The sequence below is a fragment of the Pteronotus mesoamericanus genome, unplaced genomic scaffold, assembly GCF_021234165.1.
Source record: "Pteronotus mesoamericanus isolate MK-2021 breed Mesoamerican mustached bat unplaced genomic scaffold, CSHL_Meso_final scaffold_705, whole genome shotgun sequence".
Classification (NCBI taxonomy): Eukaryota; Metazoa; Chordata; class Mammalia; order Chiroptera; family Mormoopidae; genus Pteronotus; species Pteronotus mesoamericanus.
Genome location: NW_026555326.1, coordinates 12033308 through 12061029, shown reverse-complemented (window position 1 = coordinate 12061029; position 27722 = coordinate 12033308). Strand labels below are relative to the sequence as shown.

General features: G+C 43.4%; 2 protein-coding genes across 6 annotated transcripts in view; both read left to right on the top strand.

The window, feature by feature from the left end:
- LOC129062292 (uncharacterized) overlaps positions 1-11378 on the top strand; it is a 75600-nt gene extending 64222 nt beyond the window's left edge. Inside the window, exons 1-4 of one of the 4 annotated variants that reach the window (XM_054563154.1) lie at positions 1935-1969; positions 5781-5852; positions 7726-7817; positions 11148-11378. In XM_054563154.1, coding sequence (XP_054419129.1) covers positions 11160-11378 — 219 coding nt within the window. In that variant the 5' untranslated portion in view covers positions 1935-1969; positions 5781-5852; positions 7726-7817; positions 11148-11159. Of the gene's footprint in view, positions 1-1934; positions 1970-5719; positions 5853-7725; positions 7818-11147 lie in introns of those variants that run through there. The other 3 variants (XM_054563152.1, XM_054563155.1, XM_054563156.1) reach the window with 3 other exon arrangements.
- On the top strand, positions 11361-25894 carry BCL9 (BCL9 transcription coactivator). Of its 2 annotated transcripts, XM_054563150.1 has the most exons (7): positions 11361-11460; positions 12393-12709; positions 13911-14100; positions 15527-15626; positions 18630-20871; positions 22107-22367; positions 23631-25894. In XM_054563150.1, the coding sequence occupies exons 1-7, from the start codon at positions 11408-11410 to the stop codon at positions 24746-24748; spliced, it is 4281 nt and encodes a 1426-aa protein (XP_054419125.1). In that variant the 5' UTR covers positions 11361-11407; the 3' UTR covers positions 24749-25894. The 2 variants fall into 2 exon arrangements, with proteins under 2 accessions (XP_054419125.1, XP_054419126.1); XM_054563151.1 differs by lacking the exons at positions 11361-11460; positions 12393-12709 and adding an exon at positions 13027-13221.
- Positions 25895-27722: the final 1828 nt, after the last annotated feature.

Sequence of the window (27722 nt, the reverse complement as noted above, 5' to 3'; positions counted from 1 at the left end):
TACTATGAAAAAGTTTTTCATAAGATCTAATCTGGGGAAACATGGTAAAACTCATGATCAGTCAAGAGTCTTAAATAGTTTCCAAAGCTTTTTATCATTTAGGGCTTTCCTGTACCATCCTTTACAACCAGCACCATTTGTTAAAAGGTTGCCCCAAGACGACTTCCTATTTTAGACAGGGAAACTGACACAGAAATAAGTAGCTTGGTTAAAACCATGAGTGATAGAAGCAAAAGCAGAAGAAAAGTTATCTACTCCTGGCCATGTTGCCTCCATTTATCTTTGGGGAGAATACCAGTATATTGTAACATAGGCGGTCTTCACTTAGCTGATTCAGAAAAGCTGCGGGGCCAGTGCACATAGCTGCAGAAACGTCTTACACCAAGACTCTATAAACACAGAGCTATAACAACAGTGTGTTTTGGGGAGGGCTGTGGAGCCGACAGGTCTGTAGTAACCATTGGTCACGGCACCAACAAGGGCCACAGAGATTAAAACAGGAGTAGCAGATTCTGAGTTTTATCCAGCAACATGCACTCACCAAGATGCTGTCATTTTTCCTGCTGAGAAAAAGTGCACTCTAATGGGTTACCCTTTCACTTCACGGAGGACAGTGCCAGGATGCCCCGGCTTTCAGCTCTCCAAAGAAGAGGCATTCCGAAAAATCTGGGGAGCGATTAAAAAGCGGTAGTGCAGCGATTGAGGATTTGGACGGAAGGTCCTCTATGAGCACTAGGTAGTGAAGAGTGAGCGAGGCTGGGCTGGACCGGATATGGAAGGAGAGACCCCGCAGCAAACCACCTGCAAAACCCTTGCGAGAATCTGCTTTAAAGAGGGTGGAGGAGAGTGAAACCTCGAGAGGGACCTGTTCCCCTGGGAGGGAAGAAAGCCGGCAAACGCAAAGGCAATGCAGAGATTGAGGGGTGAAGACAAGGGACCACAGAGGGAATGGGGAAGGGTGGAATTGCATCTGGAGATGTGAGGAGGTAACCTTGAAGATTGAGGACTAGGCCGGGCCCAGGGAAAGCAGGCAAGTGTGAGGGGAAAGACCCTTCTTTCAGCAGCTCCCAATTCGTTTCTGTCAAAGATGGCCAAATTCTACGCTGCCCTTCTCCCCCCCACCCACCCTTTTCCAGTCCCCTTGGGCTGCTCACCAGTGCTGCGGAAGGCGGTAGGGGGGCTCTCTGGGCGAGTGTGTGTCTAGGGAGAAGAGACCCTCCCTGGTCGCACCTCCCACCCTGCCAGCCCTTGGGGAGGTAAGGTTGAGAAAGAGGGCTCTGCCGCTTTAAGGTGGAGTAGGCGTCCCTTCTGGCCGGACGACTAACTGGGGAGGGAATCCAATAGGCGTGTCCACGCACAGTAGAAGGTGGTGTCGGCGGTGGGCGGTCCCATAGTAAAATATTGGAAGGGAGGGGCGGGGTCGAGAGGGCGGGGCTATTTGAGTGGGCGGGGCGAGGGTGGTACCCCTCCGGGAAGGCAGGGGAGGGGGAGGAGGAAGCGGCCGGGTTGGTACCATCGCGCGTGTTCTGGGAGGGGGTAAAGTGACATTCCCTTGGATGGGGGTGGGCCCTTCCCGGCGGCTAGGCCGGGCGCTGAGGCGGGGAAGGGCAGTCCCTTTCCCTTGCCTTGGGGGACGTCGAGGCCGGGGGGAGGGGTACTTCTGCGCTCGCGTCCGAGGCGGGGCCGGCAGTACATTTCGTGGCGCGGTGCGGCTTGGGGGAGGGCCGAAGGGAGGGAGAAGGGGCGGTACCGGGAGGGGGGAGCCGGAAAGGGGGAGGTGCCGGCGGACAATGGAGCCTATGTGTGTCTGCGGGAGTGGGACGGAGCCGCCGCCACCGCCGGGGGGAGACGCTGCGCTGCTGCTGCCGCCAGCCCTGGCCCCGGCCCCCTGGGGCTGAGAGCCGCCCGGGACCGAAGCCCCCTCCCCTACTCCGCTTCCTTTCTCCCCTCCCCCACTCCTGCCTTGGGGGTAAGTGGCACCTCAAGGGGGAGGGGGAGGGGAAGGACCGGAGCCCGGGCGGGAGGGGCGGGTTGGGGGAGACGGGTCAGCGTCCGCGTGTTTTGAGCCGGTTTGGCGGTAGGGGTAGCCACAGCCGCGGAAAGCCGTGGGGCCGGGAGGCGTTGGGTACGCAGGGAAGGGAGAAAAGGCGGGGGTCGAGGTTGCGGATTTAGTGAGTTGAATCTGGAGAAACCTGTGGGGGGTTGTGAGGGGTGTCCTCTGCCCGGAGCGGTGGGGGGAGGCGGAGGCACCTCGATTTTTTCAGATTATTCCCCAAGCAGTTCTTGGAGAAGCTAAATGAGATGGGACGGTCCTAGAGTCCTGGGATGAAGGGGAATTTGAGGGGCGAGATGGAGAGCTAAAAAAAGGAATTCAGGTTGAGTTTGGTGGGGTCTGTAAAACCCAGAAGATGGATAGAGAGGTAAAGGGGACTTTGCAGGCCAGTGACTTGTTGAAGGGTGGGGGAGAGTGAAAGCCAAGAAGACTGCATGAGTAGTAAAAGGACTCAAGCAGGTGAGGTAGTGATGTCTAGGTTAGTAAGTCATTACGGGGATAGTGGACACACCAGTGATTTCCAAAGTGGAGCCCCAGTCATTGACCTTTGAAAGTTGCAAACATTATTAAGATGTCACTGGTTAGTGTTGGGTTAAGCCTGGTGATATGGAGATATCTTAAGGGTAACTGCAGCAGGTTATGATGTTCAGAGGGATGAGCCAGAGGCCTGTAATAGTGTTTCTGGGGGCCTTATGTGAAGGGGCCTGAGCCTGAAGGACGAGGCCTGAAATCTACCCTCCAAGAGCCTTAGTCTGTGATGGAGAGTAGTGACTTAGAACCTAAATTGCAGACTATTTGGGGACTAAGAAATTACTAGACAAGATAGAGAAATAGACATAACTGGTCTCTTGGTGGACAGACTGAGGTGGGAATGTTTGAACTCTGGTTAAGACAAACAAAGATAGATCCCTGCCGGTATTTTAGTGGGAAAATGATTGAGTGGCTATGTGAAGAGCTACATTTTGATTAGTGGCATGTGGTTGAATATTTGTTAATATTTGATGTATTCAAGAATTAAGTGTTCTGGGGCAGAGATTTGAACTCTTGCGTTGTGCACAAAGCAATGAATCAGATTTAGCAGATAGAAAGGATAACTAGTGAAATAACTGAGTGATGGGGTAGGGGGGAAAGGATATTGGTGGATAAGATTCCTGTGTGGGTTAAGAGCCTTTGGTTCCTTAGAGAGATTACCTAAATAATAGTCCTGTTGACTTTTTTGACTGGATACTAGTAATTTGGGAAGTTTTAGCAAAGAAATTAATGTTAGTGTGACTAATGTTACGGTCCTGAGTACAAATTTAAGAAAGACCTGCTTTGGCCCTGGCTGGTGTCGCTCAGTGGATAGAGTGATGGCCCACTAACGGAAAGGTTGCAGGTTCAGTACCTGGCCAGGTCCCCAGTGGGGGTGTGTGGGAGGCAACCCTATTGATGTATCTGTGGCACATTGATGTTTCTCTCCCATCCTTTCTCCCTCTCTTTCTCTCTAAAAATAAATACATAAAATCTTTAAAAAAATAAAGACCTCTTAAGTAGCAAGAAGGGCAGAGATGGATTAATAAAAGGCACAGGTAGTTAGATGGCATAAAGAGGCTTTGAGGAATGAGGATTCTACTAATTGGTGGTTTCGACAAGAAGAGAAAATTTAATGCAAAATTGAAACAGGGATGACATTGTATAGTTTTAGGATCTGGGATCTAATGGTATGAAACCATTAGAATATTATTTTGCAGTAACAGTTTTGAATGTAAGATAATAATAGTTCCATGAGATATGGTAGATAGATAAGAAGGTGATTGACTAAAAGATGAAGGAACAATTTCCATACTGTTCTCATCGTATAAACAAGTTGTATGTAACGTGGCTTTTGAGGTATCTAGGGATTCCTCACCTGGTTCTTAGATGATTAGTATAAGTGAAAAAAAAAAATGTACTTATGTATATTGGAATTTAAGTGATATTTTTCCTCTAGCCTTCAGAAGTGTCTGCTCCTCTGAATCAAAAGAAAATGTTTTCTGGGTTGTAGGGGAAGAAAGTACAGAGGTTTCATAAACATTATAATCACCCAAGTATTTGATCATTATTACTTGGTATAGTGGTTAGAGTAATGAGGAAGCTGTCTCATTGGCTTTGGTGTCACTTTGAACAAATCTCACTTATTCTCCAGTTTTCTTTACCCGTTTATTAATGTGGTGATGCCTCTGCCCAGACCACATATAACACATTGCAGTGCTTCACAAGTTAATGCCTACCTGCAAAGTGCTTTGAACACTTCTGAGAATGAGAGATTATTACATAGCCCAACCTTTTTCTCACTTTCAAAAACCTACCTCAGGAACAGACCAAATTCAGCTTTTGTAGCAATTATTTGCACACTTGATTAAGGAACAAAAAGAAGTAACTTACACATTTGTCTTGTTCTATTGTTTGGGTTTTGGTTTTTTATTAGTGTTTAGAGGTGATGTTTGTTCCCCATTTAGTGGCAAGACAGAAATAGTGATGACAATTTTAAGAATGTAAGCAAAGTTCCGTGTGGGAATACACATGCTATGAGCACTAACCTGAGGTTGATACCAACCCTAAATTTTGTGACCTTGGACATGTTACTTGGTTTCCTGGTGGCTTAATTTTCTTCAAATATGAAGTACTGCTGGTGGAATGACGTACTTGTCTGTTTGCTTTGGTGACTATGATGTTAGGATCTAGAAACTTTATTTGCTGTAGACCAGAGGTTCTTAACCATCTGTGTTCCGTGTACCTCTTCGGCAATCTAATGAATCATGAAGACCCCTTCTGAGAATTGTGTCTTTTAAATGCCTAAACTAGAATTACAGATGACATGAAAACAGTTACTAAAATGTTAAACAGTTTGATACAGTCATTTATATGCTTCTTTATAACATTAAATAGCAAAAAGTAGGAGCAGGTCTAACAACACTATACTTTTAAAGTAGTGACAAGTGTAAATACTGTGTGGCCATATCTGCAACAGCTGTAATGTGATGTGAAAGTGTCTTTGTGGTTTCTTTTGTGTCATAGTCACAGGATTGCTAATACTACCAATGTCAGTTGTCGTATATATTCACAATTAAAGGCAGTGCTAACTTTTACTTAGAGGTTAGTGACTCTGAAGATGAAAGTTTTCCCCAGCAAGTTCACAGCTGCCCTCCACCTCCAAGTCTCTCCAGTGATCCCTTGGGAAGCAGTAGATCCCAGGTTAAGAATCCTGCTCTTGACCAACTGATTTTCGAAAAGTGAAGTTATCTTATGGCCACTTGCATTTTAAGCTTTGCAATATTTTCTCAGCATCTCCAATGTGCTAAGAACAAAGGCATAAAGAAGATATGAAATTAAAGGCCATTTGCAACTAGTGGTGACTGTTCTTGGTTGTGGAGAAAGTCAAAAACAATAACAAGAATGAGGCTTTTGTGTCTGGTGGATTCTGCTGTTTCTAAACTTCCCAAGTCTTCACTGGGATGGATTTGGCTACAGTGCTGTAGCTTGCATTTTGAGTTTTAGTGGTTTGCCTTCTTTTCCCATTTTTGACCTAGACCTAATCATTTTCTTCCAAATATTGTTTTATCTTCAGTGCTTTGGGGGAATGGGTGGTTTTCTTTGCAATTGGTGTGAATTGGGGTATGAAATTTTCCATTCTTGTCATGTCTGCAGGACTGAGTGTGGGACTAACTGGTATCACCCCACTTCAACCTAAAACTTCCTGTCTGTGTAGGAGGCAGAGCTCATTCTTGGAAAGTTCCTTTGTCCCAATGTAGAAGAGAGAGCAAATTGGACATCTCGAAAGGTAAAGAGCCTGATGATGAGCCCACCATTTCTGGGATTTAATCTGAGTGTGTTATATTTTTGTGTCTTTTTCTGTAGAGTCTCTTGTAAGCTAAAACTGCATGTGTTTATTATTGTAGCAGTTCCTAAGGCAGAGGTCATCTGAAATGCCAGTCAGAACTGTCAGTTCAGTTACCTTTTACTTTTCTGTGACCAGGGACTTCTGCAATAATGTACCTCATAGGAAAGGCAAGTGGTGAGGAATTGAACAGATGTTTGTCGTGTCATAATTGGTTGGTGTGACTTTGAGGCAAGGTAGTAATGCTTAAGCCCCAGCTCATTATCCTACATGAATCAACCAGCATTTATTGAGTTTCTACTGGGGGTTGTGGGGTGCTAAGATGATGAACCTTTTTTCCAGGAGTTCCTACCTGCACATCAAAGTTTTATCAATGTTGTAATAGTGTTTTGAATATAATACTGTGAGGCCATGGAGAACATTCCTGGGAGTAGTTGGGAATCAGAGTTTTATTTTAAAAAAAAAGGAACATTTGTGCTGAAATTTTACTTTGGAGAGCTATTACTCTAAATGATGTTAGTTGAAATTCATTTTGGAATGCTTAAATTTTGTCAAAACGCTTTAGCTTGATGCACATTTTTATTTGCTTGCTTAAAGTTTGTTAGCTTAAAGGACAATAGATGTACATTTTTACCCTGTAAGTATGAGAACATATAGTAGTATTTTTTTTGCACCAAGGTTTTCTATTCATGTTCATTGTATAGTTTTCTTTTCACCACATGTTGGGGAAAGATTGGTTCTTTCTATTGTGTATTTTTTCTGAAAGGAAGCCTTTTAGTGGTTGGCATGCCAGAAGTTAAGAATGAGCGAGGAATGGAATCCTGAGGCCTTTTAGTTCCACATTCTAAGTTTGATGCTATGCCTTTTATGGAGCAGTGGTCATAGCCTAGAAAAATTGGTTAAACATGACAGAGTTGTAATAAACTTGACTTCTTAGAGCAGAAAAGTGGGAAAGGATCATTGGAAGAGTTGAAATTGGAATTGTAGAAGTGATTCTGGTGTTGGTTAGATTAATTTGTAAACTTACGTACAACTTTGTGACAACCCTGTAGAGTCTTCTTTTAAAGTTTCCTAAATAATTTGGTCTTTCAATACTATGGAACTTGTTTCTTCCTTGCAATTTCAAAACTGAATTCTGGGCAAAGAGGGAGGCTCAGTTTTATAATTTAATTTACAAGGACTCTTGTTGGATATTGTTCCACTTGACTGGAACTTCAGTGTTTTATTGACTTGTCTAGCTCAATTTAGTATAGCATTTTGCACACAGTAGGCACTCAATCAAACGACATCATTTGGCTCAGTTGGCATCAGGGCTCAGTGGCCCTGTCTTCCCCCCAAAAGTATATGAAGATAAATTTTCATGCTGAATGCTTACCATGTAGAGTTACAGTTGAGAGTAGGGAGGAGCTGTGAATGGTATTCAGTTTGTGAATTCAAAAGCGTGTCTGGAATTTAGTCTCACTTTTACAGTTAGCTCTTAATTCTCTGTACTAATAAGGAATGTGCAGAAGCAAAAATAGGGCTATTTTTCATACTAAACGCCCAGAAATTAAAAAAGTAGAAAAATCAGTTTTACTTGCACTTGATATTTCTCTAGTCTCTGAAAATAAAATGTGCAGTTGGGAAGGAGGGAAAGTCACAGGGCCTTAAAACACATATTGATTGGATAATATATCCTTTATACTCATTCTATTTACATGGGAGATGACAACTTTCTCCAACTCATATTCTAGAATAAATGGGAAACCTGTCCTTCTCTTTAGATATTCAGTAGCAAAATTAAGTTCACTGAAGAGTTTTTCTTCTTCTCATCCAGGGGAGGGTCATCTTTGAGCCAGGGGTTCCTGGACTTCTCCAGCTTCTCACCTCCAGGATGACCACTGTAGTACCGTGACCCTGGGGATTTTGGTGAGTAGCCTGATGGATGGTACCACTAGAAAACATGCCTGGTTTAGAAAAATGATTTGGGGGAAATTTTCCATTTTTATTCAACAGATATTTCTGAGCAAATACCATGTGCCAGATACTATGGTACATGCTAGGATTACAGGGATGAACGTATCAGTTTTGGTCTCTGCCTTTATGGAGCCTAGTGAGGGAGATGAATGTTACACATAATTACAAAACACAGAAAATGTTGTGAAGGTAAAACAACACAGATTGCTCTGAAAAGAGAATTTCATGGAGATCAGGGGCTTTCAGGGGCTTCTCTGAAGAAGAAACACTGAGGTTGAGACTTAATTCAGCAAAAATATTCAAACTTAGTATTTGGGTTGGAGTAAGGGGAAAAGGTGTCAAGAATGACCTCCAAATTACTGACATGAGCTGGGTGGATGAAGGTGCCATTTACTAAAATGTGAAAGATTGAAGGGAGAATGTTTTAGGGAGGGAGGCTAACTAGAGAGGAGATTTCATCTTTTATCTTGTTAACTTTGAGGCATTGAGGGTGATGCCAGGTTGGCAGTTGTGTGTGTAGGTCTGCAGATGGAGATGTAAAAATGGGGGTTGTCAGCATGGTGAGAACTGACAGAATGAGAAGAGAAGAGGACCCAGGGTAGAGTCCGGAGGGCCTCTAAACCGTAGAGATTGCACAGAGCAAGGGCCAGCAAAGGAAGCAAAGAAGGACTGGAGTAATAAGAGGAAACCTAGAAGAATGTGATGTTTTGGAAACCAAGAGAGAGAGTCTCCTCATCCGTGAAATAGGGATAGCAGGGGTTCCTGCCTTCTGGGGTGGTTGTGAATGAGTGACTCTATATGGACAATGCTTGGAAGAATGACTGACACACACTAAGTGTTTTAAGTATTTTTTAAGATAAAAAGAGGGAAACATATATAGATCTAAGGAGTTAGGAGATTTAGTTACATTGGGGAAAATAATCTCTCTCTGGCATTTAACCATTCTGTGGAAGATTTTTTCCAATCCTTAAAAGTAAACAGTTGAGCACCAACCTGCAAATGTGGGAGCTGTGATAGTAGGAGGAGTTGTAGTTCCAAAATTTTAGTTTTTGGAACTGTGTGATAAGATACTTGGCAGATTTTTTTGCTTAGTTGTTTTAAGTGTCGGGAAGGCTAAATAATGCTGGGGTGACATTTCAGCTACTCCCATGGATTAGGGGTTGAAACACATATGTTTTCCTGTTACTAGGTGAACCCACATGCTTGTTTCAGCTTTCTGTGTGTCTCTCCACCCATAAAGTAATGGTAAGGAGGGGACTTAGGGCAAAGAACCAGGTTAGCCAGCGCCAGCTGGAGACCTTGAGAAGCCATTCACACCTTTGTGCTCTGTTCATTCATCTGTAATATGACTGTTGATTAGGTTGGACCAAAGTGTGAGAACAAGGAACTGTGTGGAGAAGTATTTTGAAAATATAAGTGTTTTATGTTTATAGGATTATTAGTAGTAATAATGTTTGCTACCAGCTCATCAGAAACCTGACCTATTAAGATGATTTGATATTTGTAATATGTTTTGAGTTCTTTGGGGAGAAGAGTACAACAGAGATATTAGGTGTTTCTGTATGGGAGGAACTGAGGAAGTCACTGAGGGTCCTACCACCTTCTTAGTACATTATGCTGAGTAGTACATAAAAATACAAGAACTTTAAAACAAGGTTCTGTCTTCAAAGTGTTTATAGGGGGATACAATACACACATAAGACTATTCAGTGCAACATATGATTGAGTGCTAGAATGTATAATGCAGACAGAAAGTACCAGAAGAAGTTACAGAAAGGGACTATATAGGTGGTAACAGCTTTTCTTTTCCCAAGGTAAATGTTTTCTGATGGTTTTCTCCCTTCAAGATGCATTTGCTATGTCTGTTTTACCAGTGACTTAGTGAGAGGTTACAGAATGGCTTGTGATTGTGTATGTCAAACTTGACAACCACAATCAGCTTTATATTCTAAACTGAGGGGAGGGGAAAAGCCGAAGGTGGTGGGGGATAAAAATACAAGCTTAAATTTAATTAAGACCAAAATGTTTTGGGAAATACTTTCTCCTTAGATCAGGATAGAAATATTTCATAGCATTTTATTCATGTAAAAAGAAAAGAATGTGATTGTATTCCTCAGAACTTTCATATATTCCTTTCAGTGTCTCAGGTAAAATAGCTGGGACTATTGCACATTTCTAAATGAAGAAGTAGACATCTCAGACTTGACAGTAATTGTACACAGTGCCAAAACCTCAAATATAACTAATCTTTCCTATTTTAGTCCAGTTCTTGAGTTTCCCAAAGTATATGTAACTGTAACAGCTACTTCTAACTCCCTTGATTCTTTAGCCACGAATCCTGTATCTAATATCCTTCTTCTTTAGCCCTATATATACTCCATTGATGAAATACCAGAAGGTGGGGAGGGAGGTGAAGGAACAGTGGTTACACAGAAACCATCTTTTCCCTAAATGAAGAACTTTCTCATTTGTCCTCTGGCTAGGTTTGGGAGTATTTTCTTGACCTTTATGCTTCAAATTAGCCTTGCAAATTAACTCTAAAATACCTTAGCCTTCAAAGATGTTCTTTTACCTTCAGCATTATGGATCATTCCCATGTTTACCCATGCCTGCAATCCCTGTCAATAAGCAACAAGAACACAAGACACATACTTGCCATAATTTAATAGAAAGATCACAGAAATCAAAGAGAATAACTGATTGTATTTAGTATTGGCTCTATAGTTGATTTCAGAAGTACCTCCTTTAATATCTCCTCACCCTGAAGCTCTGAGAATATAAGATAGATTAATTTGTTTCATGGTTTGAAGTTGGGATGGGTTTGTTCCATTTTGGTGCCATTGTTTGTCATCAGAGGCGAAACACCAGATAGTTGCTATGGATTTGGAGTACCCAGTGGTTTTCAAAGCACTGTTTTGGCGGGGGGGACCCTCATTTCGGAGGGTTTTATATTTGGAAATAGAGAAATGTAATGGAGAATATGTGGCTAAAGATAAAAATGTTTTTTCTTGAATCTACTTACAAATGCCTGGTACATGATGCTTGGGTAGGAGGCTTGTATGCTTGGCAGAAGGTCTTAGTCACTCTTCAGCTGCTTTAGCACCAGAGCCTTTTGGCCAGAATATGAGCATCACCCTGTCCTTTAACCCTGATGGAAGCTGAGGAATGATCTATCTGCTACATTGTCGAGTTGGCTAGTGCTTTAAACTTGATCCTGTTCTAAGGGTATTATATGTCTCTGCATTTTTGCCCAATTCTTTTTTGGGTGGCCTTTTCATGCAGTGTGCCCTGGAGATGCGAAATTTTCCTTTGGCAGCAGGAGGCACACACCCAGAGAATGCTGGAGCTGCAAGGGGAAAGGACCCATTTCCACAGCAGAGGAAAACAAAGAGGAAAAAGGCATACAGGTGGCCAGCGCTAAGGAACACACCCAGCAAGCAGTGGGCCACTGCCACTGCCCTCAGTATCTGTTTCTGCTGTAGCCCGAGACGAACTCGGGGAGCCCGTCCCTGATTGTGACTGCAGGCTCAGGATTTCAATCAATGCATTCCAGTAACCCTAAAGTGAGGAACTCTCCATCAGGAAACACACAGAGGTAAGGACAGGGGCTGTGTCCGTGACCACGTGGTGATGTCGTAGGGGGACCATGAACACTCATTGGTGGAACAATGTGTGGAACTAGAAGTGAATGAGACCCAATGGGGAAAAAAAGAGAAAATAGATAAGTAAACAGTAATAGAATAGTAAACAGGCAACATTATGTTAGAGTTTTTCTGTTATTTTGTCCATCGTCCCTTGACCTCCTTACCACTCCCTCCTCACCAAAGCACAAACAAAAGGACCTTAAAGACCACCCAGTACAATGTGCTCACCTTGACAAATGAGGGAACTGAGGCCTGGAATAATGAAGAGGAAGAACCAAGGTCCCAGAACTAAAACAATGGCCCCTGGGCTGTGAAGCTTTTTCCTCTGGTCCATAGCACTTAAGTTGACATTTTACAAGAATTTTTCCTAGTCTCCTGGAGGTAGGAGTTAGTGTATCTGCTCTGTGTGATGCTGCTTTTGGGGAGGTGGGGGTTAGATATGGAGGGTTTTCCTAACTTGCCAGTCACAGAGGGTTTCCTTGCTCTTCTGGACCTGCTTGTATTTTCCATTAGGGAAGCTGGACTCCTGTTACAGTTGTCTCATGTCATCAGCTGGGAAGGCTTGGGGGTGGGTAGTATTTTGATCTTCATGATGCCTATTTGTTTACTCTGTGCTAGTGTACATAGAAACCCAAAACCATTGTCCTTTATTGACAGAAGCCCTAGAGATGGGTCCCCATTTGACAGGCCACTCTGTTTGGTCCTCTCTGAGATGGGAGCAGGGATGGAGGGAATAAGCAACTTGCTGTGGTGAAACATGGGGTAGTTATTTGAAGACTCAGTAACCCCACTCACCCCACTGCTTCTGCTTCTGCTTCTCCCTAATTTGTGATGCCCAGCTATATCCAGTGTCTGATCTCCCTTTGTTCTTTGTCTCTTTTAGTAGCCCTAAGTCAAAGCAGGAGGTGATGGTTCGTCCCCCTACAGTGATGTCCCCATCTGGAAACCCCCAGCTGGATTCCAAATTCTCCAATCAGGGTAAACAGGGGGGCTCAGCCAGCCAATCCCAGCCATCCCCCTGTGACTCCAAGAGTGGGGGCCATACCCCTAAAGCGCTCCCTGGCCCAGGTGGGAGCATGGGGCTGAAGAATGGGGCTGGAAATGGTGCCAAGGGCAAGGGGAAAAGGGAGCGAAGTATTTCCGCCGACTCCTTTGATCAGAGAGATCCTGGGACTCCAAACGATGACTCTGACATTAAAGGTATGTCTATAAGATCTTTGAGACTCAGAGGGACGTAGGTATTCCTGCAGGAAGGCCTTTGACATTGGTGGATGTTGGAGAGGCTAATAGCCAAGTGGGGAGAGTAGGGGTCAGATTCAGGAGTTTGCAGTTTAAGATGGAACTATTTCTTCCCATTTTCCTATACTGAAGAATAGTTTGGAACCACCTTATTGAGGAATTCTTGCTCTTAAGAATGTGCAGATTTTTTGGAGTTAATGGTCATATATTCTGTGACCCTCACCATGTTCTAATGGATGTGCTTTGATATCAAGCCAGTAGTTCCAGTTAGTCAATGCAAGTAGCTCACATTGGAGCAGTTTTTCTGGCCTTTCCTTCTCTTCTCCATCAGATTGATCCTCCAAAACTTTGTGCTGTCTGGTTGACACTTTGCCAGAGTTGTAAGCACAAGGGGAAGTCCTGGCACTAGTTGGGGTTTGTCACAGCTGATTTCAGTGGGGCAGGAATGAGTGACTACATGTGGTAGAGATCAGGTAGGCACAAAAGTGGAGTGAGCTAGCAAGAGTATGGGACCAGTGGCTGTGGTTTTAGGCTTTTTCCTCTCCTGATATAAGACCAAAAATCTTAACTGCAGGCCAGAACATAAAGCCAGTATTCAAGTGGAAGTGTGATTTTCCAACCCAAATTAGAAATGAAAACCTGGGTGAATATTCTCCTGTCTTTCCTTCTTCCCTCAGGTATCTGTGGGAAGCCTGTTTTAAGTGCCAGCACTGTGCTGGGTTTGGGTAATGCTGTGCCAGGAAGACAGATACAGTTGTTATCCCCAAGGATTTCAGTGCACCCAGACCGACCGTTAAACAATTATGATAACATTTGTAAAATGCTAAATGTTAAAATAAGAGAAATTATGGAGCTTTGGGTTCAACTAGCAGGGGTATTTGGTCTAGTCCAAGAGGTTCCAAAAAGGTTTCCAGGAAGAAGAGACACTTATGCTACTATCTGAAGGATGTATGATAGAGAAGGAGATGGGGGAAGAATGTTTTATAATTAGTCATTTAGGGAGAAGTGTATTTCAGTTTTTATGAGTAAAAGAGGTTTCCTCTTAGCCAGGTACTTCCTCCTTGAAATTCTCAAGGTGGGTTTGTGTTATGACGTTGTATATGTTGGCAGAAGAGAGTTTTATTCTTTGTATTACATGAATCTTTTCATTCTTTTATATTAGAATGTAATTCTGCCGATCACATAAAGTCCCAGGATTCACAACATACACCACATTCGATGACCACGTCAAATGCTACAGCCCCCAGGTCTTCCACTCCCTCCCATGGCCAGACTACTGCCCTAGAGTCCACACCTGCTCAGAAGACTCCAGCCAAAGTGGTTTATGTGTTTTCTACTGAGATGGCCAATAAGTAAGTTGATGGCTGTGTCTTGCTGTTGACTTAGCTTGCATGTTTGGGCACCTAAGTTCTTATTGATCCTCCCCCCCGCCCCACTTCAGATTAATAGCATAGAAAGAGGTAAAATAAAATATAAAACCTCCACCCCCATTCCACAGAGGCAGCCACAATGATAACTTCCTTGGCTTTCCTTCCAGAAATATTTTGTGCTTATGCAAGCATATATATATATGCCTTTTTAAACACAAAAGGGATTGATTGCGCCATTCACTTTTTTTACACCCTGGTATTCTTTTTTAGATGACATAAGTAATACACATCCATTTTAGGATAATTGGAAAACATCAATAACTAAAAAGAAAAATATCTCTGAAATTCACCAAGAAAATTAGGGAGTTGTTTTGGTACATGTTGTTTCTGATGGATGGATAGGTCAATGGACTTTTACTTACTTATTTGTTAAAAATGTGAATATGGCCTACATATAGTTTTCTGACTTTTCCATTTAAGATTTTAAAATTAGTATACAAAATGAATCTTGACAGCCTTAGTTTATCGTTAGGTGTTATGAGATTTCATGTTTACCCTTCTCAGGTTGGAATTTTGAATTAGGATTCTCTATAAAACACTCACCACAGTGTATTGGTTTGAAGGAGAAAGTTTTGGGGTTTTTTAATATCTCTTTTGAGATTTGCTAATGGTTATCTTTTAATTTCAAGAAGTTTGATGGTAAATGATAGACATATGAGGGGATATCCCTCCAAAACGAATTATCTCCTGGAAGGCTGGCCCCTTGTAGCACAGGCTTCCTCCGCTAAGTGAGTTTTCTAGGAATCCATCTGTATCAGTGTACCAGCTGATGTTGTGGGTGGCTGCATCAGGCTTCAGTGAATTTTTTTTGAAGATTCAACAAGTTTGCCCACTTCATCATGAGAGATTTATGAGTACTCCTGCCCACACTGCACTGAGTGTTCAGCAGTTTTTGACCAACATGGCATGACCCTGTGCCCCCCCTCCCTATTCACCCAATCTCACCCCTACCCCTAGCAACTTTTTTGTTTCCCTGGATGAAAAGAGTCCTCCAAGGGAAACATTTTGCTGAGGTAAAACAAAAAAAGCAGCAGAAGCACTAAAAGACATCAAAATTGACAAGTTCAAAAACTGTTTTGAGCATTGGAAAAAATGGAGAGTACTCTGAAGGTGCCTGAAGTTTAAACATGTAAGAATAAATACACACTTTTTTATAAATAAAGTCTGAGTTTTTTGTGACACCTCCTCATATAATGACAACCTATTTCTGTTGATTTCTTCAAGATTTTTGGTGGTTCTTTATACTTCTTATTCTTCCCTATTGCAAATTCAATGTAGGGCAAAAGTGCTTTGGACTTACAGTGAGTGAACTAGAAACAAGCCCCAGTGTATCTCCCTGTCTTTGCAGAGCTGCAGAAGCGGTATTGAAGGGCCAGGTTGAAACAATTGTCTCTTTCCACATCCAAAACATCTCGAACAGCAAGGCAGAGAGAAGCACAGCCCCCCTGGTATGTCATTTTGAAATTGGAATAATGGTTTAAAGGCTCTGACTAAAGGTGGGAGATGGAGAATGTCATCTATAGGGCAGTGGTCTTGATGTTATAAGCTACATTCTGGGCTTTTAACCTAATTTTGGCATAGTGGTTTGAGGCCTATCACACTGCACTGGCCTTTTCTACTAGTCTGCTGGTATATTGATGAATTACTAGGAGGGAAAAAAATACAAAATGAAAAAGGAGGTATCTTAGGATTTCCTTCATGAACTATCTCTGGGAAAATCTAAATTCAGGCCCTGTGGATAGAGCAGGATTAAAAAAAAAAAACAACAACTCGAGTTAGTTGAAGAATAGAAAAAAGCAACAACTAAAACTACAATAGTGGAGCACATGCCAATAAATCATAAAGTCATAGAATCATAAAGTCATAAATAAATCAGAGAATCTTCATGACTTTCAAAATGATTCTTATTTCAAAGTGAGAGTACTACTGAATACTTTTAATTGCTTGATATTTTCAAAATTATAATAAATGTTAAATCTGTTTCCTGCCTGGAACTTAAAGCACTTAATACAAACTACATTAGAAAAAGCATACAGTGGTTATTTTAATATAGGTAGTGTTCCAAATCACACCGGAAGATATTTTTTGTGTCTGGCAGTGTTAAGGCAGTCCACTGAATGTGATGTGGGGGCACTGAGAGGGTCGAGACCGTCTCCGCTTTCAGGAAGCGTAACATCTGATACTGGGATTACTATCGAACATGGGAAAAGTTAAATGGCAATAAATGACTGAAGTGATAATACAAAATAAAATAGGTGACATTTTATGTAAGTTGTATATCAGCAAAGTTCCTCTCTGTTGACATAACAGACCTTGGGCTTTCCTAGACTTGGAAAAGAAATTTCACTTTCCACATGTATTCTACTATTCAAGGACAGAGGATGGATATATCTAATATTTAAAATGTGTGTGTCTATCTGTATATATATTTTTTAATTTATACTTATATAAATTTAAATTTTATAGGATACACAGGGTACAGTGCAATTCCAATCAACATTTTATTGACTTAAGGACAGATTTTCTTAAGAAGATAGTATTTATTTATTTGTTTATTTTTAGAGAGAGGGAAAGGGAAGGAGAGAGAAGGGGAAAGAAACATCGATGTGTAAGAGAAACATCGATCTGTTGACTCTTGCATGCCCCCAACCAGGGACCTGGCTTGCAACCCAGGCATGTGCCCTGACTTGGAATGGAACCAGCAATCCCTTGATATGTGGGGTGATGCCCAACCCACTGAGCCACACCAGTCAGGGCTTAATGACAGATTTTAATAGTTTTTACCTCCACCTTCTCTGATGGTGAAATGAAATCAGAGAAGGAGTTAAGCAGGAAATTGGGAATAGTTCCAAATATAAATATATTTGGAGCACCATTGCTCCAAATATAAAATAAAAAGGATGGTACTGTTCCTGGCCAATGTGGCTCAGTTGGTTAGGAAGTTGTCCTCGAGTGAGGATACAAAATGTAAGAAAAAGTATAAAAAAGGATGGTACTAAAGTATTTTTTCTATCATAGTCACCTTATATAAAATCAGTGCCCACCTCCAACAAACAAAACCTGGTTGACAAAACCAAACTTAAAATGGCACTGGAAAGAAATAAACGTGATCCCTACAGTCTACTTAAAGAGTCAGAGATGTGGAAAACACTTTGACCATACAGAGTCTTACAGATTCATCCAGTGAGTCCTGACCCACACCAGTCTCTGGAGACATATGTGCATGGATACCTGCAAGTGAAACACTTATACACAGTCACAGAATGTGAACATGCAAAGATGTACCTTTGTGTTTATGCAACACAAACTGTTCCTATGCAGAGATACCCAGGTAAACATTCCAGAGAGGAGGTGGGGAGGTAAGTAAGATCCTTAGGGTTTTGGAAATATAGACTGGATTAAGTGAACAAGTAGGAGCAAATGAACACCAAAAAGGGATCATATGGCTCCGTGGAGGTCGGCGAAAGATCTCTGAGGTGGAGTTTGTAGGCTGGTTCCTTCTGTTCCTTAGTACCTCAGCAGTGCCAAAGTTTAGAACCAGAACATATACATCCTTCTTCCAAATACTAACAGCATCCATGTCACCTGCTGTAGGTGAGTATTCTTTTACCCAGGACTCAGTATAGCATTGGTACTTAATAAATAATAATAAGGCAATCATCCAGCCTGTAAAAAGGGCAGTCTGCTGTCTATTGGAAAGAACAGATAAAGAGACACCATGAGCTAGATAGCCTCAGATTTCTCCACAGACACTTCCTGCCTGCAGATTATCTTACTACAGTTAATGTACAAATTCTTATCAAATATGGAATCAGTGATCACAAACTGAAAACAGAAACTAGAGATGTCAGGCTCCCTGGAAACTCAAGGAGAGGAGTACATCAGTTGTCACTCTGCCAGAAGAGACACTGAAATGGGGCAGCCTTGCCTGCTACTTGTGGCTGGTAGAGGATGGGACTGGCTGTAACCAAGTACTTTCTCTTTCAGTTGAAAACATCAGGCCTTTTGATTGACAATGAGATGTCTGCATACACAGTTGTGCTTTTGGGAAAGGAAAAGGTGTTAGGTACAGCCTCCCACGTACCAAGAAACTAATCTCGCCCTGAATCAGAAACACATAGTAGACATGTGATATCAAACCTGTTCCTCGAAATAGATACTCAAATGTATTCACTTTGGCAGAGTGGCTCTCCCTGGCATGCTTATAAAGTTATTGAAACCTAATCTTCATCCAGGGGAAGAAGATGCCATTTGAATGTAAAGTGGAAGTAAAAAAAAATCAAAATGTCTCCATGTCCAAAGTGGAATTGTACATGAGCAATTTTTACAGCAATTGTCAGGGTAGATTTCTGTGACTGGAATGAGTCCTTTATAGCGTATCTTGCTCTTTTAATTGCCTTTCTGTTCAATTTACCAAAGATTTTTATTTTTAAAATCTTGTTTATTTTCAGAACACACAGATATCTGCTCTTCGGAATGATATGAAACCTCTCACACAACAGCCCCCGACTCCAGCCAGCCAGGACCAGAATTCTTCCCAGAATACCAGACTGCAGCCAACTCCACCCATTCCGGCACCAGCACCCAAGCCTGCCGCACCCCCGCATCCCCTGGACCGGGATAGTCCTGGGGTAGAAAACAAACTGATTTCTTCTGTAGGCAGCCCCGCCAACTCCACTCCACTGCCTCCAGATGCTACAGGACCCAACTTGACGCCCAACAACCGAGCAGTGACCCCTGTCTCTCAGGGGAGCAATAGCTCATCAGCAGATTCCAAAGTCCCCCCGCCTCCACCAGTGTCCAGTGGAGAGCCCCCCACGCTGGGAGAGAACCCCGACGGACTGTCTCAGGAACAGCTAGAGCACCGGGAGCGCTCCTTACAAACGCTCAGAGATATCCAACGAATGCTTTTCCCCGATGAGAAAGAATTCACAGGAGGACAAAGTGGGGGACCCCAGCAGAACACTGGGGTATTAGATGGACCTCAGAAAAAACCAGAAGGCCCAATACAGGCCATGATGGCTCAATCCCAAAGCCTAGGTAAGGGACCTGGGCCCCGGACAGACGTGGGAGCTCCATTTGGCCCTCAAGGACATAGAGATGTGCCCTTTTCTCCAGATGAAATGGTCCCACCTTCCATGAATTCTCAGTCTGGGCCTATGGGACCTGACCACTTGGATCATATGACCCCTGAGCAGATAGCTTGGCTGAAATTGCAGCAGGAGTTTTATGAAGAGAAGAGGAGGAAGCAGGAACAGGTGGTTGTGCAACAGTGCTCCCTCCAGGACATGATGATCCATCAGCATGGGCCTCGGGGAGTGGTCCGCGGGCCTCCCCCTCCTTACCAGATGACCCCCAGTGAAGGGTGGGGATCTGGAGGTGCAGAGCCATTTGCTGATGGGATCAACATGCCTCATTCTCTGCCCCCGAGGGGTATAGCGCCCCACCCCAATATGCCAGGGAGCCAGATGCGCCTCCCTGGCTTTGCAGGAATGATAAACTCTGAAATGGAGGGGCCAAATATCCCCAACCCAGCATCTAGACCAGGTCTTTCTGCAGTCAGTTGGCCAGATGATGTGCCAAAAATCCCAGATGGTCGAACCTTCCCACCTGGCCAGGGTGTCTTTAGTGGTCCCGGTCGAGGGGAGCGCTTCCCGAACCCCCAGGGATTGTCTGAAGAGATGTTTCAACAGCAGCTGGCAGAGAAGCAGCTAGGCCTCCCTCCAGGGATGAGCATAGATGGCATCAGGCCCAGCATGGAGATGAATAGGATGATTCCAGGCTCCCAGCGACATATGGACTCTGGGAATAATCCCATTTTCCCTCGAATACCAGTTGAGGGCCCTCTGAGTCCTTCCAGGGGTGACTTTCCAAAAGGAATGCCTCCACAGATGGGCCCTGGTCGGGAACTTGAATTTGGGGTGGTTCCGAGTGGGATGAAGGGAGAGGTCGGCCTAAACATCAACATGGGATCCAGCTCTCAGATGATACCTCAGAAAGTGAGAGAGGCTGGGGCGGGCCCTGAGGAGATGATGAAACTACGCCCTGGTGGCGCAGACATGCTGCCTGCTCAGCAGAAGATGGTACCACTGCCATTTGGTGAACATCCTCAGCAAGAGTACGGCATGGGCCCCAGGCCATTCCTCCCCATGTCTCAGGGTCCAGGCAGCAACAGTGGCTTGCGGAATCTCAGAGAATCAATTGGGCCTGACCAAAGGACTAACAGCCGGCTCAGTCATATGCCACCACTACCTCTCAACCCTTCCAGTAACCCCACTAGCCTCAACGCAGCTCCTCCAGTTCAGCGTGGCCTAGGGCGGAAGCCCTTGGATATATCTGTGGCAGGCAGCCAGGTACATTCCCCAGGCATTAACCCTTTGAAATCTCCCACAATGCGCCAAGTTCAGTCACCGATGTTGGGCTCACCCTCTGGGAACCTCAAATCCCCTCAGACTCCATCGCAGCTGGCAGGCATGCTGGCGGGCCCAGCTGCTGCTTCTTCCATTAAGTCCCCGCCTGTCTTGGGGTCTGCTGCTGCTTCTCCTGTTCACCTCAAGTCTCCATCACTTCCTGCCCCATCACCTGGATGGACCTCCTCTCCTAAACCTCCTCTTCAGAGTCCTGGGATCCCTCCAAACCACAAAACTCCACTCACAATGACCTCCCCAGCCATGCTGGGAAGCGTAGAGTCAGGTCAGTATGCTCTCATCCTCACAGTTGCATTTTGCAGCTAAAGATTGCAAAAGCCTGTTTTATTTACTTTAGGAAAGCTGGTGTCTTGTCTTAACTGTGCAACCACAGGAGGCGGCCTTTGCCGAGATAGACATATTTGTTGGCCAGGTGCATGACCAGTACTTACATGGGGTTATGCACAAGTGTCTGTTCCTGGCAAAGAACACAGGCTCTTAGTGCTGAATATATTTGCCAAATAAGACTGTTAAAGGAGATGGGAAATGGGAAATTGTGTGATTGCACAGAACAATTCACATTTGCACAGTGAACACATTTTGGCAAAATAAAATGTCAACATTGAATAAATATGACTTCTTTAAATATTAGACCCATCCACTTCAAAGGGCTGCTCTTATGTTAAGAGATTCTGAATATAATCCCAAGCAAAGAGGGGAGGCTTCTGAGAGACTTCCAGTGGTTCTCATGAAGGCCTGTTGACCACAAAAAAGTTACCAAACCTCCTTGTTAGACTGCTGTTCTCACAGATCACCTAAAATTTATTGGTATTTTCCTGCTAGGAGAAGCTCTCACTGATAATAGTGGTTGTGAATGGGACCAGAGGTGGTCAGTGGAAGATGAGCACTGAGGTGTAAATACTAGGTCTGAGCTGTCTCCATTTAAGAAAGACTAAAATCAGAATAAAACAAGTTTTATCCTGCAAGCTAAAGTGTTTCTCTCTGTTTTGTAGCAGTTCATAAAATCTGTACAGCAGAACAGCCCCCTTGGACCTTTGTAGTTCAGATATCTTGCTGTGGAATTTAATCAAGAACATGTGTAGGGTGATGGGCTAGTACCTGGGGTCAAAGCACTAGTCTGGCCTTACAGCATATACTAATCCCTGCATCAAATTCTAAACTACAACTGGCAAGGGAACAATATACTTATTCTACATTCTTTTCAGTGAAATAGATGTTGGTAAACCATGTTTTCCCAAGCTTGAACTAATATTTTTAATGCACTCTTGGTGTGTTTGTCTTCCCCTCTGTGGGTCTGTCACCTCCACATCACACTACTGTCTTCCTCTGCACACAGGGAGCTTGACTAGAAGGTTGACGATCTGTGTCCCAGGTCTAATAACACTGTCCTGCTCCTCTGTCTCATTCCTGGCCTTGCTAGTTCATAATTATAGGACCACTAGCCTTCAAGAGGAATCTTATTCCCTGCCCATTTTGTTTTCTTTTGCTTTCTTCTCCTAGGTGGCCCACCAGCTCCTACGGCCAGCCAGTCTGCCTCTGTGAATATCCCGGGAAGTCTCTCTTCTAGCACACCTTACACCATGCCTCCAGAGCCAACCCTGTCCCAGAACCCACTGTCCATTATGATGTCTCGAATGTCCAAGTTTGCAATGCCCAGTTCCACCCCATTATACCATGATGCCATCAAGACGGTGGCCAGCTCAGATGACGACTCCCCTCCAGCTCGCTCTCCCAACTTGCCATCAATGAATAACATGCCAGGTAAGAAATCAGGAAGACAGGATGTGGTAGACAAAAGAAACTTACTGCATGTTTTCTCGATGACTATAGACCTCAATAGATGGAGGTTCAACAATATACCATCTAAGTTTCAATAGAATTAAAGTGTCTTGACTAGAGGAAGATAACAATTTTTTATTAGCTTGATTCAATATGTATTTATAAGAAAGCAGGTGTCCTTATAGTTCCTTGTAGAAGTTCTGATGCTTCTGTTACCTGGGGTTTTTTTTTGGCGGAGGGGCCCTTCTGGAGCAACACTGAAAGCAGTTTAATTTTAACATGTTGATTGGAATGTCTTGAATTCTCAAGTATTTTCCTGAAAAGGCAGCTTCAGACCACAAACAGCCACAGGATTTCAGACAGTGGAAAGCCCCTATTTCCTAGAGAAGCACTTTCTTTAGGACTAGAGAGAGAAAATTTATTCTATATTCCTGTACTCCTTCACTCCTCTCTACCTCCTGCCCCCCAAATCTCACTAAACACTAAAGGAAATGATCTGAGATGGTGAAGATGATCCACAGAGACACCATGACTTTTCGGCCATTCTGATTGCTAGGAATGCTCTTTATTTATCAACAATCTTAATCAGGTTAGATACGCTGTGTGGACAGTGCAAGCACCATCCTTATATACTCAGTAACAGCATAGAAAACCAAATATTTAAATGTCCTAGAATATGTATAGTAGGACCTACATGCGTTCCTTTTTCATTAAAAGTTACCATTTCTTTAACATTTCATATAACCTAAAATGCGAAATGCTGTGTAAGGAAATGTAAAATGATAATTCCAAATGTCAATTGATGAAGGCCTGTTTGGTTTCCTTGTTATTATTTCTGATTCTTGGACTTATAGGACTACTTAATCCTCCTTCTCAAAAAAGGACCATATTTAAGCCATGAAGACAAATTGCTTCTACGTTAAATGTCTCTAATGAAGAATACTATATACTCATTTGCATATTAATTTGTAACTTTTCACACAGGAGACTTTCTTCAAGCTGTCTTCCACATACTCTATGTTGTATAATTTAAGACAATAATGTATTGTCTTGCTGAGCTGTTGCTTTGTATGCCCCTAAATGTGTTATAATCTTATTGAGGGCAGGGGCAGTGTGTTGTATATATTCCTAGTATAGTACCATGCACTTCTCATGCACAATAATTTTTTTGTTAATTTGATTTATTACAGTTCTTCTGAGTCGCTTTCAGTTAAGTTGATTCCTTTGATATTTTTATTTTTCTAGGAATGGGCATTAATACACAGAATCCTCGAATTTCAGGTCCAAACCCCGTGGTCCCGATGCCAACCCTGAGCCCAATGGGAATGACCCAACCACTTTCTCACTCCAATCAGATGCCCTCTCCGAATGCCATGGGACCCAACATACCTCCTCATGGGGTCCCAATGGGGCCAGGCTTGATGTCACACAATCCTATCATGGGGCATGGGTCCCAGGAGCCTCCAATGGTACCTCAAGGACGAATGGGCTTTCCCCAGGGCTTCCCACCAGTACAGTCTCCTCCACAGCAGGTTCCTTTCCCTCACAATGGCCCCAGTGGGGGGCAGGGCAACTTCCCAGGAGGTATGGGTTTCCCAGGAGAAGGTCCCCTTGGCCGCTCAAGCAATCTGCCCCAGAGCTCAGCAGATGCAGCACTTTGCAAGCCTGGAGGCCCAGGGGGTCCTGACTCCTTTGCTGTCTTGGGGAATAGCATGCCTTCAGTGTTTACAGACCCAGATCTGCAGGAGGTCATTCGACCTGGAGCCACCGGAATCCCTGAATTTGATCTGTCTCGCATTATTCCATCTGAGAAGCCTAGCCAGACACTGCAATATTTCCCTCGAGGGGAAGTCCCAGGCCGTAAACAGGCCCAGGGTCCTGGTCCTGGGTTTTCGCACATGCAGGGGATGATGGGCGAGCAAGCCCCCAGAATGGGACTAGCATTACCTGGCATGGGAGGTCCAGGGCCTGTGGGAACTCCGGACATCCCTCTTGGCACAGCTCCATCCATGTCAGGCCACAACCCAATGAGACCACCAGCCTTTCTCCAGCAAGGCATGATGGGACCTCACCATCGGATGATGTCACCAGCACAATCTACAATGCCCGGCCAGCCCACCCTGATGAGCAATCCAGCTGCTGCCGTGGGCATGATTCCTGGCAAGGATCGGGGACCTGCTGGGCTCTACACCCACCCTGGGCCTGTGGGCTCTCCAGGCATGATGATGTCCATGCAGGGCATGATGGGACCCCAACAGAACATCATGATCCCCCCACAGATGAGGCCCAGGGGCATGGCCACTGACGTGGGCATGGGTGGATTTAGCCAAGGACCTGCCAACCCAGGAAACATGATGTTTTAAGCTGCTAAGATTGGATGTGCTGATCCTTGTCAAGATGAGATTTCAGGTCCTGAGGGCTGCTTTGAGGGAGTTCCAGGAGACTGTTGATCATGCAATAGGAGAACAGAGACCCGAGGGCTCCTTTGGGGGTGGGGGGAACTCAAGAATGTATGGATTTACCTGAAAACAAATGATTCATTTAATCAACAGGTGTGGTTTTTTTTTAAGATTTATTTTTTAAAAATTATTTTTGTGGACTTGGGTATTCCATGATGGCACCTACTTCTGGGAATCCGTAGCCGTGCTTTAGAATTGCCATCGGTCATGTGTTGCACCATTCTCTGTATGTTTACGTCCTTTGGACTGGCTTCTCCCAGGATTGTTTTCTGGTTTTGTTTTTTGCTTCGGGCTTTATTATTTTGTGTTCTGTACTATATTGTAAAAGGAATTTTAGCAGAGACTTTAGTCTTTGGGACAAGAGGAGAACAGGAATGCTGGGCTGTTTACTTTAGGTGGAGAATCCATCTTCAGACCTTTGGACTATTTTCTTTCAACTCCAGTGTATAGAAAAACCAAATTACAACCTCAGAACAGAGTATTAATGAAAAGCACAAAAAAAGGAACTAAGTTCAGCAAGGGGTAGGGGGAGGGGGGAAATTTTTCTTTTTAAGAATAACGACATCTAGGACATTTTGTTTTTCAGTTCCAGTGCTTTTTAGCACTATCCAAGTCTGCAAATCCACCATCACATTTTTCTCTGGTCCCCCACCCACCCTTCTCCTTCCCCACCTTCTTGGTTAAGCGTGTCTTCTTCCCTTGTGTCCCCATGAGTGATCCCTCCTTCCCTCTTCTTTTTTCCTTTGGCAGCTGCAATACATGGTTTTATTTTGGGGAAATATGACAAGGACTTGCCTTCCATGCTGGGCGTCATCCTGGCTTCTGAAGGGAGAGAACTGTCTTTGGAATGTTTGAGTATCTTCTTTTCTGTCTTTTCTTCCCCAATATACCCTTCCCCGCCTACCTTGTTTTTTGTTTTCCCTTTATTAGGAATTCCCAAGTGAATTTTATTAATGTGGGAATGAAACATGCTAAAAGCTACCCAGGATTTTTTTAATTTTGTGGTTCTTCCCCTTTCCCCTCCCATGCGTAAAACGTTTTGTGTAACCTCCATTAAATTTGGTACAAAACCACTCACCAGAGCTGTGGTGTCAGAAAAATAAAATATATTGTTTCTTACAAAACTGAACTGCCTTTTTTGTTTATTTGGATTCCCATTGCCATGTAACTCAGAAGCATGGCATTGTGTATTGGAGTTGATTGATTAGGGGCAGGTTTGGGGAAATGTTGGGTTGGCCAAAAAGTCCATTTAGTTTTTTCCATAAAATAAAAGACACATTTTTCATTTTCACCAATAACTTTATTAATGTGGATATTTTGAGTATGTCAGCTATCTCCCGTGTGGTATAATGTTGCTTGTTCTCAGTTAATGTCTCGATTTGATAGCTATCAGTTTCAACTAGTTTATCCAACAGTGGAATGTTGTCCAGTGAGAAATCTCCAGCACGAAACTTTGCAAACCACTTTTGACATGTTCGATCAGTCACACGGCACCTTCTCCACACACTGCACAAATCTTTTTTTTGCGTTTCAGTTGCATTTTTACCTTTTTTGAAATAATATTTTTACCTTTCATGATATGCTGAAAATGTTGCTTATTTTCTTCCATCCTCGATTAAAATGATGACACAAAAATTTACCAATTTTGGTAAGTTTTTTTTTTTAAATGCATGTTGATCATGACAGCTGTCACAATACAATCTAACAAAATTATTTTGAATGAAGTTAAAGACAACTAAAGCCATCTTAACAGAAAAAAAACAAACGAACTTTTTGGCCAACCCAATACATAAAGTGCTTTCTCAGAGGAAGTATATTTCCTGCTATTGAGTATATTCTTACAGATTTATCCTGTACTGTTCTTACCTCGGCCCTGAAATCATAGTTGAAGGCAGAGGAGCAACCCTGGTCCCCACTGCTGAATGTTACCTCTAGAGACTATTAATGGTCTTTACTAGGAATTTTTTGAGAGCCAGATCAATGGTGTGAAGTAATTGAGGCCAAAGTTACAGTCATTGGAGTAAGTTATGAAATGTCCCTGGATCTTAAGAAAAAAATACTCTTACTATATCTGCACATCATGGGTTTGCATAGTTTGTGGATTTCTGTGGTCCTTTTCTGTCTCCCTGTCTCACTGCCTGCCCAGCTGTCCCCTATGCTGGCCCTGCTCAGTCTGCACAGATCACATCCCACTGCACATGCCTTCAGCACACCAGTGTGTATTCTGCAAGGGACCTATCTAAGGGACTAGTTGTTTGTGTTTCTTTGCAGTTAGATTTGTTCTGGTGTGCCTTCCTTTGAGTTGTAGGTGTTTTTAGCTCAGTGAGTGGGTGTCTGTGTGTGTTGGTTCTTTGACGAGAATCTCAGTGAGGAGCAGCAGGTGCAGTCATCTGCAGACAAACTCGTACAAATTAGTCTCTGCTGGTACTCTACAGTCTGCCCTACCTGTGAGTGTTGTTTCCACGAAGTGGTTTTGAGAGCTGTTTTCTTTTCCACTTTCAGCAGCCCTGTCTTCTCGGTAACACATGAGCCCCGGACAACAAAACCAAGATGACCACTTGAGCACTTACTATGCCAGTGTTCTCTGGCTGATTTTTGAGGGCCCCTATGAGGTCTGTGAAAATCCTCTTGTTTTCAGATGAGAAAACAGCTCACTGGTTTTAAGAATTCTGACACAATCAGACCTATTCAGATGGACCTAGGTGGTGACAGTTTTATGCTGTGGAGAAATTAGGAGAGTAATATGAGGATTTTGTTACATGACTTTAGCTCTATTCCTAGGTTCTCTGGCTTTGAAGTATATAGAAAAAAACAGAAACAGCTAAGTTTGGTGAGCATGAAATGGAGCCCTGACTAAGGAAGTTTAGGACCTGGCATT